This window comes from Dendrobates tinctorius, unplaced genomic scaffold, assembly GCF_039654945.1.
Source record: "Dendrobates tinctorius isolate UK_male_01 unplaced genomic scaffold, ASM3965494v1 ptg000046l, whole genome shotgun sequence".
Taxonomy (NCBI): Eukaryota; Metazoa; Chordata; class Amphibia; order Anura; family Dendrobatidae; genus Dendrobates; species Dendrobates tinctorius.
The window spans coordinates 46069023-46085061 of NW_027361714.1; the positions used below are offsets into that span (position 1 = coordinate 46069023).

General features: G+C 44.5%; 1 protein-coding gene across 4 annotated transcripts in view; it reads right to left on the bottom strand.

Annotated features, from left to right (window-relative positions):
* Positions 1–1028: 1028 nt before the first annotated feature.
* The window catches only part of BCLAF1 (BCL2 associated transcription factor 1), a 74627-nt gene continuing 59616 nt past the window's right edge, over positions 1029–16039 (bottom strand). For 3 of the 4 annotated variants that reach the window (XM_073575871.1, XM_073575870.1, XM_073575869.1), the window contains 2 exons: positions 4013–4207; positions 1029–1401 (listed from right to left, as the gene is read on the bottom strand). In XM_073575871.1, the coding sequence (XP_073431972.1) occupies positions 1396–1401; positions 4013–4207 (201 nt within the window). In that variant the 3' untranslated portion in view covers positions 1029–1395. The remainder of the gene's footprint in view (positions 1402–4012; positions 4208–16039) is intronic. The other variant, XM_073575874.1, reaches the window with a different exon arrangement.

Sequence of the window (16039 nt, forward strand, 5' to 3'; positions counted from 1 at the left end):
TAGGCACATCAGGGACTCTCCAAACGTGACATGGCATCCGATCTTTTGCATTGAAAAAGTCAAACAGCGCTCCTTCCCTTCTGAGCTCTGCCATGTGCCGAAAAAGTGGTTCCCCCCCCACATATCACGTATCAGCGTACTCAGGACAAATTGCATAATAACTTTTGCAGTCCAATTTCTCCTGTTACCCTTGGTAAATAAAAAAAATTGGACCTGAAGTAATTTTTTTGTGGAAAAAAGTTAATTTTTTTTTTTTTTTTACACATTCAAAAAATTCCTGTGAAATATCTGAAGGGTTAATAAACTTCTTGAATGTGGTTTTGAGCACCTTGAGGGGTGCAGTTTTTAGAATGGTGTCACTTTTGGGTATTTTCTATCATATAGACCCCTCAAAGTGACTTCAAATGTGATGTGGTCCGTAAAAATAAAATGGTGTTGCAAAAATGAGAAATCGCTGGTCAACTTTTAACCCTTATAACTTCCTAACAAAAAAAATTTTTGGTTCCAAAATTGTGCTGATATAAAGTAAATATATGTGAAATGTTATTTATTAAGTTTTTTTGTCTGCCATATCTCTGTGATTTAAGAGCATAAAAATTCAAAGTTGGAAAATTGCGCCAAATTTCCATTTTTTTCACAAATAAATCCAAGTTATATCAATTAAATTTTACCACTAACATGAAGTACAATATGTCACGAGAAAACAACGTCAGAATCACTGGGATCCATGGAAGCGCATTTTAGAGTTATTACCTCATATAGGGACGGTGGTCAGAATTGTAAAAATGGGCCCGGTCATGAACGTGCAAACCACCCTTAGGGGTAAAGGGGTTAAAACAAGCATGTAAAATGTTCTAAGAGTTCTACAAACTGTAGCTCAGAAAAAAGTTTTGGAACAAAATAAAACCACACAGTGTTTTTTTTTTAGCCATGTTTGTTTTTTTTCACACAAACCTTTTAATATGAAGTATGTCAATAAAATGTAAATCCAGACAAAATCATACCAGAAAAGATCCATGAGTTCAAGGTATATTTGCGAATCTCTGTTGCAGCTGCATATAGTCTGTGTCCAAAGCAAATTTGTACCCATCACAAAGGAAAAAGAAAGAAAAAAAAACATTTCACAATCTTCACCATACAATTATGGCAGACACATGGGATGAACAGAAACACTTAAAAGCCAATTCATAAAAATTGTGGTTGAAGAGCGATCACATTTTCCAGTCTCTTCTTGGCATAGATGTATTCCATATGAAAATGTTAGATAATTTAAAACAACGTTTCATTTGTTAATTAGCAACTGAATTAAAATACAGTTCTTATGTCGGTGACTAGTGAAATGCAGCAAATAAAATACAAAAAAAATAATCTTTTATCATTGGTTCTTCAGATGCATTATTCCTGCAAATGGGGAAAAAAAAAAAAAAAGGTTAACATGGTGACAAAATGGCATCAGATTAATTTTTAATATGACAAAGTCACAACCAAAAAGCAAAGGCAATGCTTTAAACAATTTCACATGAAAGCACATCTTCAATAAAAAAAAAAAAAAAAATCATTTTTACCAAAATAATGCAGCATAGGCTTTTATTAAGCAGTTCAGGACCAGGCCATTTTACGTCATTCCTGACCAGGTACGTTTTTAATCATACAGGTGCATCTCACAAAATTAGAATATCATCAAAAAGTTAATTTATTTCAGTTCTCCAATACAAAAAGTGAAACTCATTATATAGAGTGATTACAAAGTGATCCATTTCACGTGTTTCTGTTAATGTTGATGATTATGGCTTTCAGCCAGTAAAAACCCAAAAGTCATTATCTCAGTAAATTAGAATACTGTATAACACCCGCTTGAATAAATGATTTTAAAATCCGAAATGTTGGCCTACTGAAATGTTTGTTCAGTAAATGCACACAATACTTGGTCGGGGCCCCTTTGGCATCAATTACTGCATCCATGCGGCGTGGCATGGAGGCGATCAGCCTGTGGCACTACTGAGATGTTATGGAAGCCCAGGTTGCTTTGATAGCAACCATCAGCTCGTCTGCATTGTTGTGTCTGGTGTCTCATCTTCCTCTTGACAATACCCCATAGATTATCTATGGGGTTAAGGTCAGACGAGTTTGCTGGCCAGTCAAACACAGTGATACTGTTGTTTTTAAACCAGGTATTGGTACTTTTGGCAGTGTGGAGAGGTGCCAAATCGTGCTGGAGAATTAAATCTCCAAAAAGCTTGCCGGCAGAGGGAAGCACGAAGTGCTCTAAAATTTAATGGTAGACGGCTGCGCTGACTTTGGTCTTGATAAAACACAGTGGACCTACACCAGCAGGTGACATGGCTCCCCAAGCCATCACTGATTGTGGAAACTTCACACTAGACCTCAAGCAGCTTGGATTGTGTGCCTCGCCACTCTTCCTCCAGACTCTGGGACCTTGATTTTGAAGGTCTAGTGTAAAGTATCCTCAATCAGTGATGGTTTGGGGAGCCATGTCATCTGCTGGTGTAGATCTACTGTGTTTTATCAAGATCAAAGTCAGAGCAGCAGTCTGCCAGGAAATTTTAAAGCACTTCATGCTTCCCTCTGCCAACAAGCTTTTTGGAGATGGAAATTTAATTTTCCAGCAGGATTTGGCACCTGTCCACACTGCCAAAAGTACCAATATCTGGTTTAAAAACAACAGTATCACTGTTTGTTTGGCCAGCAAATCCGTCTGACCTTAACCGAATGGAGAATCTATGGGGTATTGTCAAGAGGAAGATGAGAAACACCAGACCAAACAATGCAGACGAGCTGAAGGCTGCTATCAAAGTAACCTGGGCTTCCTTAACACCTCAGCAGTGCAACAGGCTGATCGCCTCCATGCCACGCCGCATGGATGCAGTAATTTATGCCAAAGGACCCCCGACCAAGTATTGAGTGCATTTACTGAACATACATTTCAGTAGGCCAACATTTCGGATTTTAAAATCATTTTTTCAAGCGGGTGTTATACAGTATTCTAATTTCCTGCGATAATGACTTTTGGGTTTTTATTGGCTGTAAGCCATAATCATCAACATTAACAGAAATAAACACTTGAAATAGATCACTCTGTTTGTAATGACTCTATATGAGTTTCACTTTTTGTATTCAAGAACTGAAATAAACTAACTTTTTGATGATATTCTAATTTTGTGAGATGCACCTGTACGTGCGCTTTTAATGGCTGTTAAGAAAAAAAATTTTTGTTTGGATATTCAAATTTTTTTTTTTTTTTCATGATACATGGGACTGGTATTTTGTGTCATTTCTATTTATTTTTGTTAATATCATGGGAAAATGTAAAGAAAAATTGAAAATGTGCGTATCACATTTAGATCCATTAAACATTTTTTTAAAAAATTGTTACATATATTGAACATATTTTGTTCCCGACGTGTGTAGGGATATAAACAGCTATTCAAACTGGTGATTTGTTTTTTTAAATTTTCTTTTATTTTTTCATTTATTTCATGCACCGAGCATTTGAACATTAGAACATTGTTTTCATTGTGGATTGTCCCTGTAACTGGGCTGCTGTATTAGCCCCAGTTACAAGATAAATTCAGCCTCCAATCCTGTATACCAGATCCTACTGGGTATTCTAGGACTCAGCAGCTCCTGCTCCCTTTCTCTAAACCTAGCCATTACATGATCCACTAGGTTCAGAGGAGAAAGTATGGTCAGTGGCTTCCTAATCTGTATACACAAAACTTTTTGTACACACAGCAATCAGAAAGCCAAACACAGTAAATCAAAATCATGTTTACCTTCCATGCCTGTACTCTGGCTGCGTCTGACAGCCAGCTCCCCAATGTCCTGCAAGCTGCTTACTATGCAGTGACATTTTAGAAGAACATTGCAGAGAAAAGTGGAAACTGCCTGGAGGTTTATAATGTATAGGCAGTTCAGAAATAGTTAAAGTTATTCCTATTTTACTGGATGTGCTAATCTCCGTTGTCTCCCAATTTGCCAATGGATCTGATACCTTTTCATCTTTGCGCCCGTCTTCCATCGTTTCATCTTCCTCATCTAGAAGGCCATCTCCCTGGTACTTGTCATGTGTCCATTTCGGACTACTCCCAGACTTTTTGAAAGGGAATCTTCCTCTTCCACGCTGGAAGTTGCCACGTCCCCTCGCTCTTCTTGCCCAGTAATCCACTCCATCATCTCGATCATCATGCTAGACAAATATAGTTTGATTGCTTAGTTTACATCCTTAGCTTTGCATGCTTTGGTTGTTTCACATTTGTGAATTCACAATCACATTAGTATTCCTACATGCTTAGGCCTGTTTCACACTTCAGTTTTTTTCCATCAGTCAAGATCCGTCGTTTTCCTAAAAAAACGGATCCGCCATTTTGTATGGCGGATACGTTTTTTTTCCCATTGACCTGCATTACTGGAGGATGCTGACGGATGGCCATCCGTCAGATCCGGTTTTTTGCGGATCCGCCAATTTTTTGGCGTCCGCCCAGATGCCCGGACGGAGCTTGTAACTTTTTTTGGCTGAAGGATCCGCATTTTTGTACTGCGCATGCCCGGAGGAATGATCTCAGCCAGAAATTTAACCCTGAAATCATTTCTGGCGAACGGTAAAAAAAATTCTCTCTCGTCCCCGGACTGCGGTTCCTTTAAAATTCTTCAGCCAGTGGATCCGTCAAAAAAACGGTCCGCTGGCATCCGTTAACTTCAGTTACCAACGGATCCGCTTTCCGCCATTTTGGCGGATTTTAACTGACAAGAGAAAACTGAAGTGTGAAACAGGCCTTACTGGAGGCTATATATTCCATTTTTAGCAAAATTTACTACATACAACTAGGTAGGAAACAGAAAAAAAAAACCTGCTTGCTTGTAAAATAGTTATTCAAATAGCATTCCTCTTGAAAAAGAGATATCCCCAAGTCAAAAGTGGGCACTTATTTTGTTTTGCTGTTACTATGAGAATTCCATTTATTGCTTTTTTTTTTTTCTCTTCAATCTGCCATACAGTGGTGGAGATATGGGCCTTTTTATTTAGTGCTGATTTTTATGGTCTTTACTAGGGATGAGCTTTCCGATATTGAAATATCGGAAATCGGCCCGATATTTGCAATATCGGAATTCCGATTCCGATATTTTTTTCACATCGGAAATCCCATAATCCTTCAGCCTCTGAGCGCTCCGTGGAGCCAAACAAGAGCTGAAGAATTGCTGACAACATTGTGTAACTCCCCTAAGCTTGGTAGGGATAGGTTGCTGTTGGAGATAGGGAGAGATCTCGGATCTAATAGCGATAGAAATTGTTTTTCAGCGACTGTAACAGCCCGTGTGTTACAGAAGCAGTCTTTTTCCTCACTGACCCCACTCAGTTTCATTTTTTGTGCTGTGCAGGCTCTCAGTGAGGTGCTTAGTGAGACAGTGCAGAGCACATTCACTGCAGCAGCTGCTGCAGCTCCTCTTGCTGCAGCACTGTGTGGTGTGTGTCTCACTGCCTTTTCTTTTTATCCCTTAAATCCCCTATTTTTTCCTAAAAGTTAAACACTATATAGGGATTGTGCTGTGAGGGACCCAAACAACCTCTGTGGCTGGTGCCACACAGCACCTGGCCCAGTCCCGGAGAATCCTTTTTTTTGGTACCACAGCAGTGTCATTTACTGCGCTGTGACATACGACCGTAACGTGTACATCAATACCACAAACACACGTTACTCTTTGTGTAGGCCACACTAGTTTCAAAAAAAGTGTAGCAGACACAACGTCATCATACAGTGCCATTAGTGTTTCTTATACCTGTTTGTAGTCCTACAGGAATAAGCACACTAATTCCTAATAATTACTTTCTTGCCGGTCTGAATCCATCGATAGAGATGAAGGCAGGGAGTAAGGGACGTCCCCGCGGCGGCCGCGGAAGAGGTGCATCAGCAGCTAGACATGGTGCACAACCAGAGCAAGCAGCAGGCCCAAGTCACTCAGCACCTACTTTCAACCGGCAGCAGTCATTTATGTGCAGCTTGTTAGGAGCACAGGGCCATAGGCTGATAAGAGAGGATCAAGTAGAAACCGTTGTTGGTTGGATGGCAGCTGAGGAATCCACCTCAATGAGCACAGCATCCTCCCAGGACCTCTCCACCACATCGGGTCAGGCAACTGAAGAGCAGCACCCATCTGCTGCTTCACCGCCCACTAAATAGCCCAGACATTTAGAGGGCCAGGAGCCAACCTTAATCCTCTTCTCAGAATCTGTTGGCTTGGAATCTGTGTGCCATCCAGACAGCATTCCTGCAGCTGAAGAAGAGGTAGTGTGCACAGATGCGCAAGCACTGTGTCCGTCTGAGGAAGAAGTGGAGGGTGGGCCAGTGCCCACAGTGACCAGACCCCAGGTAGATGATGATGAAACTCAGCTGCCAGTTTCTGCTGACGAAAGTGTATTGGATGACGATGTCCTTGACCCATCATGGCATGCTGAGGGGCAGCAAGCAAGTGAGGATAGCTCAGAGGAAGAGCTTGCAGGTGTGACTCAGCGTGGCCGTCCACGTGGGAGAGGAAGAGGGAAAAATTGGTTGTCGGCTCCCTCAACTTCAGCACCAGTTAGGAGCAGGGCTCTTTTAAAGAACACAAGGGGTGCACCCAAGAGTTATGGTGCATGGGCCTTTTTCGACCAAGTTACAGATGACGTTACAGTAGTCAGATGCAAGCTTTGTCGACAAACTGTGCAGAGAGGGAAGAACATCAGCAACCTTAATACCACCAATATGTTGACGCATGTCAGGAAGAGGCACCCTGAGGAGTGGCAGCATCACACCCAAGATGATTCGCCACCTGCAGCTGGATCCCCACCTTCCACCTCTTCAGCCACAGCGGCCACCTCTTATTCCATCTCGCAAACAGCTGCTCCTGCTTCCTCGCCAGAATGCCAGGGTGCATCTGCAGGCAGTGTTGTACGGCGGCACACTGTCTGTACTTAGTCAGCATCAGCATCCCAATCGCTGGCATCCTCACACTCCCAGTCCAGTGTGCAGCCATCTGTCACACAGGTGTGGGAGAAAAGGCGCCCGTACTCGGAAAACCACCCACGAGCACAGGGCAAGAATTCTCACATTGCCAAACTGCTTGCAGTGGAAATGCTACCATTCTGGCTGGTGAGCAAGCCAGCCTTTATCGATATGTTGGGGTTTGCAGTCCCACAATACAGCGTTCCCAGCCGCTTCTACTTCAGCAGGCAAGCCGTCCCCGCCCTGCAACAGCATGTGGAGCGTAAAATTAAGCATGCGCTACAAAATGCAGTTAGTAGCAAGGTCCACCTGACCAACGACACGTGGACCAGTCAGCATGGACAGGGACGCTACATTTCCATCACCGCCGATTGGGTAAATGTAGTTGAGCCTGGAACTGAAGTAGACAGTGCAAGTGCGCGGGTCCTGCCAACTCCACGAATTGCAGGCCTCTCCTCCGTACAAATTGACTCCTCCTCATACTCCTTGTCAGACTCGCCTGCACCCAGACGTACCACAACAACCGATTTCAGCACTGCATCGGCCAAACATCAACAGGCCATGTTGAAATTGGTTTATCTGGGTGATGTTAGCCACACCGCAACCGAGCTGTGGAACACGCTCAAGGAGCAGAGCGACATGTGGCTTGCGCCGCTCAACCTCCAGCCAGGTATGGTGGTGTGTGACAACGGCCGAAACCTGGTCGCGGCTCTGGGCCTAGGTGGTCTGACTCACATTCCATGCCTTGCCCATGTCCTAAACTTGGTGGTGCAGAGTTTCCTTTGGAACTATCCTGACCTTGAGGTGCTGCTGCACAGTCAGATACGAGTGCTCTCATTTGCAGCGTTCAAGCATGGCTGCATCGCGCCTTTCAGCCATGTAGCGTAGATTGGGCCTGCCCGAGCACCGCATCATTGTTGACCTCCCCACCAGGTGGAATTCGACTTTGCATATGCTGTGGAGGTTGTGTGAGCAGCAACCTGCAATTATTGAGTTGTAGCTGCAGCAGGCACAAAGTAGGCGACACACATCTCAGCCCTCCCACTTTACAACCACAGAGTGGGCATCCATGAAGGACATATGCACCATTTTGAAGTGCTTTGTCGACTCCACTCTGATGGTGAGCGCGGATGCTGCCCTACTCAGCCTGACTATTCCTCTTATATGCCTTATAGAATCATCACTTAAAGGACTAAGGGATGAGGTTTCTCTGGAGGAGGAGTATGATGAGACACTTGCACCAACCAGGCAATCTTCATCGGCCCAATTGGTACAAAGCTCTGTGGGTGCCTCACAAAGGTCCAGGCAGGACACAGCAAGCGAGGAGGATGAGCCAGAGGAGGAAAGTACACAGCGCTCTACTAGTAGTCACCAGATAGAGCGTGGATGGGGTGATGCAGAGCAGCCAGCGCATTCCTCCAGCTGGTGACAGCGATGCATTGCCAGTTGGCAGCCTTCAGCACATGAGTGACTTCATGCTGCAGTGCCTGAGAAACGACCCACGCGTGGCTTGTATTCTCCACACAAATGACTACTGGGTGGCCACCCTCTTAGATCCACGTTACCGGGACAGCCTTCAAAGCCTAATTACACCGTTGAACCGGGCGCGTAAAATGCAGGAGTACCAAGATGCACTGGTTAATTCACTCATGTACTCTTTTCCACCGCATAGCAGTGATGCACGTGCACTAGCAGGCACCTCAGTGCGTCCTGGGCCCAGCGGAATCTGTTCAGAAGCTGGTAGCAGAAGCAGTACATCTGCTACTGACAGGTTAAGTATACCCAACCTGTTCCAATGGTTTCTGAACCCGCAAACAGTTCGGGCACCATCAGCACAGACAGTGCAACGCACTAGGAGGCAACGTTACCGTGACATGGTGGCACAATACCTCTCCACCCCTGTCAGTGTGCTTCAGGATGGATCTGCCCCCTTCAAGTTTTGGGTCTCCAAGTTGGATACATGGCCCGAGCTTAGCCAGTCTGCCTTGGAGGTCCTGGCTTGCCCTGGTGCCAGTGTGATTTCTGAACGTGTCTTTAGTGCAGCTGGCAATGTACTAACAGACCAACGTACCAGACTATCAGCTGCAAATGTGGACCGGCTTACATTCCTAAAAATGAACCAGGCCTGGATTTCTGGTGACTTTTGCTGCCCTGGGCCAGAGTAGACAGGTTACATGCATGGTTGGTAGCAGTATGCATGCTCTGTCATGTGCCTATGTTGCACACAGCGTCATCTGTTATGTCAGTGCTCTGGCCTCTACTACCAACATCTAGCACCTGGTTCTGTGACTGACTCTTTCACCTCATACTGTTTTCCATGGGCTCTAGTGCCGCCAGCTAGTGCCCATTTCCGTGACTGCCGATTTCACAGCATGCCGTGTTTCTGGGCTCTAGTACCGCCAGCTAGTGCCCATTTCTGTGACTGCCACTTTCACAGCATGCCGTGTTTCTGGGCTCTAGTACCGCCAGCAAGTGCCCATTTCCGTGACTGCTGATTTCACAGCATGCCGTGTTTCTGGGCAACAGTAACACCAGCTGTACCTCGTTAGACCAAAGTGGAAAAAAAGGACGACAGATGCCAAACACCTATAGGCAGAAGCACAAGAAGCGGGATCCAGCCACGCCGGCTGTTTCCTGGCAGTGAAGTGCGGACACAGGTGCCTCCCCCGAGGGGTAAACCGAGTTCCAGCATCGCCAGCTGGTTCTCGGGAGTGCCCAAGGGCACGGGTACCTCCTGCTCCAAACCGTGTTTCGACAACGCTCGCCGTTACACGGTTGTGTCCGCCGCACTGTTCCACGCCCCCGCCGTACATCATTTCGGCTCAGTTTGCTGTTATCCGTGGTGTCGGCAGTGTAGGAGCCCCCTACGTGGACTCCGGGAACTGGCGCTCAAGGCTGGTCTCGACAGTGCCAGTAGGCCCTCCTCCTCCCCTGCTGCGACTGCGGAGTAAAGACTGCGTACGGGTTGCGGGGGCAAATGTGGCTCTTGCACCTTCTGCTGAGAAGACATTACTCCCGTAGAAGACCCAAGACAGGAAGACAGATACAGAAGACCCAAGATAGGAATACAGATGCAGAAGACCCAAGACAAGACGACAGATGGAGATGTCTTTGTGGGGTTTTTTTGGGCTTCTCGGCAGTGCTTTTGGCTTATGTCACTACTACATTGTGGTATCCGGGCTACAGTAATGTCAGCTGTTGCCCAGAACAGCCACTGGCACTTTTACCTTCTGCTGCTTATCTGGGTTCCAGTAACGTCAGCTGGCTCTCAGTAGAGTCAATGGCTTAGGTCCCTCCTTTGTGGTATCCGAGTTCCATCTCCGGTAACGTCAGCTGGGGCCCGTTAGTTCCACTGGCTCTTATGCTGATTTCTGCTGCCTATACGGGTTCCAGACTCACCAGCTGGTTCTCTCAAGGTCCTGTGCCTATTGTTACTTCTGCGTATTTCCTCTGGGTTTGGGACATTCTGCGACCAGCCAATAGCAGGATAACCATAGACAGAGGTTTAGGAAGCAGTAGGAGCAGATGTACATGAACCAAAAGCAGAATATCAATATGCAGAATTACTGAATAACAGTAATATAATCAGCAGAAGAAGACTAAGCATGGTTTAAAGGGAGTGTATCCGTTCCTCCACGTGGTGCTCCTGGAGACTTCCTGCAAAGCGCGGACACATATCAGTCAAAGGGCATATTGACACCACAATCGGCAGTTTTAATTTAATAATGTAAAATCACTAACCCTAACTATCCCTAACCGTTACCCTAACCCTTACCCTACTAACCATAACCCCTAACCCTACCCCAACTAATCCTAACCCAAAGAAAAAACACCGCTGTTAAGATGGCGACCAGTTTTCCTGCTACAGCTTTCGCACTGTGCATTTTTCTAGCGATTTTTTTGCTCCTCTGCCTCAGCAAACTCCTTCCCCATTATCCTGAGGTGTTTCCCCTCCATTTTATCCATTATATAGCACTGTAGTGGTCATTTTGTAATTCCGATTTTTTTCTCCCATTGACTTGCATTGATATCGGAAATTCCGATATTTTTTCAATATCGGAAATCGGAATTCCGATACGATATCGGGCAATATTGCTCATCCCTAGTCTTTACCAAGGGGGAGTGGGTCACAGGATAATGCAGAGCAGCCTAAATACACATCCCCTTGTATAAACCACGGACATTTGGAGTAAATAAAAAGGCCCATATCACTTGAACTGGATAACAAATTTAAAAAAAAAAAAAGTTAAAAACAACTTACACTCAGGGAAGCAGTATGAATAAAATAGTAACCAAAACTGGACATTTTTGACCTGGGCACAAATCCTCTTGAAGGGATTAAAAATTACTCTTTACTGCCACTCAAATGATAAATAAATAACCATGAAAAGTCAACGACTGACCCACTGGAGAGAAAAAGAGCCAGCATCACCGACAAGGAGAATGCCAAGAGACTGACATTAATAAAGGACATCTAAAACACATGCTCAAAAGTCAACATGACCGGAAATGCATGGATTTACCCAGGACTTCATCACTAGATTAGTATACGCCCCATGCTATGCTATGCTATAAAGGCCAGTCTGATGTAAACAGGCAGACATTTAAGACTAGACTACAGTAAAGAAAAAAAGGCTGCTAATTAGGATTTTCTTTAAATGTACAGTATCTCACAAAAGTGAATACACCCTTCACATTTTTGTAAATATATCTTTTCATGGGACAACACTGAAGATATGACACTTTGAGACAATGTAAAGCAGTCAGTGTACAGCTTGTATAACCGTGTAAATTTTGTGTGCCCTCTAAGTAACTCAACACACAGCCATTAATGTCTAAACCGATGGCAACAAAAGTGAGTGTACACCAACTGAAAATGGCCAACGGAGCTGGTGGATGTTGGAGACCTTGTGTTTGTCCACCTTCCATTTGAGCATACCGCACAGATGCTTAATAGAGTGGAGGTCTGGAGACATGCTTAACCAGTCCAGCACCTTTACCCTCATTTACTTTATCAATTCATTGGTCGTCCTGGAAGTGTGTTTGGGGTCGTTATATGTTGGAATACTGCCCTGCGGCCCAGTTTCCAAAAGGAGATCATGCTCAGCTTTAGTAGGTCACAGTACATATTGGCATTTATGATTCCCTTAATGAACTGTGGCTCCCCCCAACCAGCAGCACTCATGCAGCCGCAAAACGTGACACTTCCTCCACATTTGACTGTAGGCAATACACACTTGTCTTTGTACTCCTCACTTGGCTGTACCAGGCCTGACACCATCTGAACCGAAAAAGTTTATCTTGGTCTCATCAGACCCCACAGGACATGGTTACAGTAAGCCATGTTCTTAGTCTGCTTGTCTTCAGTAAAGTGTTTGTGGGCTTTCGGGTACATCATCTTTACAAGAGGTCTTCTAGGACAACCTCCAACAGACTAATTTGATGCAGTGTGCAGAGTTTTATGGTCTGAGGACTGACAAACTAACCCCTCACGCCTTTAACCCCATAGCGTCCATTGACTGACAGTGCAAGTTCCTGCACCAGGACGGACTGTGTCCGTCATGCATTTAAACTACGGCTGCGTGTAAACACGAAGTGGTAATTCAGTGCCGACAGCTGTCTGTGACAGCTGAGAGGCACAGCAACGGGTGCAGAGACCCATGCAATCAGTCCCTGCAACCTGATCGCTGTGATCTGACCGATTGATAACAGCATGACCGTGCAGGAGATACTGAAATATCAGCACCTCCCACCCGGTCATTGCAGGAGCTAAGCGCTGCAAGTGGCTGAGCTTCTTCACTAACAGCCAGGAGCGGCGTCTGCGCCTCCCCTGGCTGTTAACCCCCTAATTGCTGCGATCAAGCGTGATCGCAGCGTTCAGGAGGAAGTCAGAGGGATGGGAGCTTCCTCTGCCTTCAGATCAGCGTCCCTGCGACGTCATTGCAGGGAATGATCATTGCTGTGGTGACCCGGGATCGTCATGATGACCCCTGGGTCGATATGACTAGTCATGATGACCCCTGGGTCAACAAGCTTAAGCCCCCGTTACACACTGCGATATCGCTAGCAATATCGCTGTAAAGTCACCGATTTTGTGACGTTGCAGCGATATTGCTAGCGATATCGCTGCATGTGATACTTACCTCCGACCGGCTCCCCCGCTGGTTATCGCTAATCGCGCGAGAAGCTGCTGGATCATTCCTCGTCGGTCACTTCCTGCTGTGACGACGAGCGACGCGTGGAGCCGGGCGGGAGGATGCAGGATCGCCCCGTCTGACAGGTAAGTAGCGACCCCCGTCCCCAGCGATGTCGCTGGTGAGATCTGCCTGAGTGGCAGCTCACTAGCGACCACCTAGCGATGCACCAGCGATCCTGACCGCGTCATATCGCTGGTCGGGATCGCTGGTCCATCGCTAGGTGTAACGGTACCCTAAGGAAAGCATCTGAGACCATACTCACAGCGTGGTGTCATAAGCTTTCAGCATAGGTATAATGCACTGCAATGCTGGAGCATTGCAAAGTATTATACCTACAATCAAAGTAAAAAAAAATAAAAAAAAAGGGAAAGTCCCATAAAGGGACTATAACTTTTTTTAAAAAAATAAAATGAAAAAAAATAATAAATCCAATAAAAATACATTTTATGTAAAAAAATTAAAAAAAGTACACGTCCGTAAAAATCCGATCTAAAAGTGTCACACTAGTTAACCCCGTCAGTAAACGCCGAAAAAAAAAAAAAAATTAGCGCATTATGCTTTATCATCATACAGTTTGGAAAAAGTGGAATAAAACACAATAAAAATATGAATGTAAATAAAAATCGTAAAATTGAAAACGCCATCTTGTCCCACAAAAAAACAAGCCACCATACAGCTTCATCAGCTGAAAAATAAAGTTATAGCTCTCAGAGTAAAGCAATGCTAAAATTATTATTTTTTCTATAAAAGTTTTTATTGTGTAAAAAAGCCAAAACATAAAAAAACTATATAAATGAGGTATCGCTGTAATTGCAGTGACCCAAAGAATAAAGAAACATGGATTTTTGTGATAATTCAACGTAAAATCCTTTTCTCCGAGACGCTCATTGGGGGACACAGATACTGTGGGTGCATGCTTCTGCCGCTAGGATGCTGACACTAAGTGAAAAAAAAAAAAGGTTAGCTCCTCCTCCGTCGTATACACCCTTGTCCCTATTGCGGGCGGACCTCAGTTTGGTGTCAAAGCAGTAGGAGGACAACAAAATCAGCCTTAATACAGGTACAACATGTCCAGAAAAGGACCACCCTTATATCACATAAATGCGTATTAACTAAACAGAAACAGAGCCAACTGGCTAATAGGGTGGGTGCTGTGTCCCCCAATGAGCGTCTCAGAGAAAAGGATTTTACGGCGAGTTATCACAAAAATCCATGTTTCTCCTTCGCCTCATTGGGGGGACACAGATACTGTGGAACGTCCTAAAGCAGTCCCCTGGTGGGAGATTGACTTACCGATCCAAGCTACATGCACCTCTTGTTGAACAGGTACACCACCGTTGCTTGGAGAATCCTTCTACCCAGGCTCGCATCCGTCGAGGCCTGAGCATGGATATTATGTTTGGCAAATGTGTGCAGGCTCAACCAGGTCGCTGCCTTGCAAACCTGTTCCGTGAAAGCCTGGTGCCGAAGCGCCCAAAAGGCGCCCACTGCCCGGGTAGAGTGCGCTCTGATCCCTGCTGGAATCGGCGTGCCTATAATGCGGTATTACTCCTGAATCGTCAAACAAATCCATCTGGCTATGGTCGATTTTGAGGCAGCGAGTCCCTTCCTGCGCCCTTCGGGGAGCACGAACAGCGTGTCCGTCTGACGAAAGGGTGCCGTCCTCGACACGCACCTCCGGAGGGCTCTTACCAGGTCTAACGTGTGAAGAGCCTTTTCCACACGGTGCACCGGTGTTTATACATGTGATGCACGATATACAATTTTGATTAGATCTATTTCCTTGCCCATGTTGTTATGTGCGGTGTCCACTCAGTGGTATGTTAACCACTATTATTTGTACCCACGATTGTCAAATATATATCTACCTAATATGTCAGGTCTGATCTGCCTTTGCATGTTGTTTTTTTAATTGTGTTTTTATCTGGCAGGCATTTATGTTCAATAAAGCTTTTTGTATTTTTCATTTTGGCTGAGTGTGCACTGGTTCCTGCGCTTCTGTTCTTTTCCTTATACACCTCTACTTCTTGGCGCAGAGTAGCACCTGGTCATCTTCATCGTGCATATCTAATGTAGTGCCCATCATGTTTTTTGTATTGACCATTAAGTTATTTAGCGGGCACACCAAATTTACACAATTTATACAAGCTGAACACTGACTACTTCACATTGTATGAAAGTGTCATCTCTTCAGTGTTGTCCCATAAAAAATGTGAGGGGTGTACTGTGATATACTGTAAAAGTATAGGATTTAGTATTTTATCATCTAAATGCATATTCTGATTTTAGATCTTTTCTCAGGAGTTCCACACTGTTCGTAAAGATTTCAGATGATTTCTCCTAGGTGTTTAAGTGGTACTTAGTTATATAGTGACTTTTTTTTAAATCCAAAAAAGCTGCATACAAACTGGACATCTCGGTATCTGGAGGAACAGGGGACTGAATCACCATAAAATACAAACAAAGCCCTGATATCTGATTAAATATATTAAAATAAATATTCAGAAGCAACATACAGAAAATTAGAGATAAAACCAGAATATAAAATAATAAAACTAACAGTTGTATTAATGGCAGCTACAGATTGCTGGTAGCCAAGGAATGTAGACAGCTATAGAGACCCCGTCACTTTCTTCACACTACCTACTTTCCAATATAATCTGTAAGTCCTGTTTCACACATCAGATTTTTGATACGTGTGCTTTGTGTGGATAGATCACGTACCCACTACAATGAACGTGCCTTTCCACTTTTTTTCTTTATTACCTACCATTTGTTCTCAAAATAGAAAACTAAGACATATCTTATTTTGATTCATTTTGCGGATCAAACGCGACAATGCAA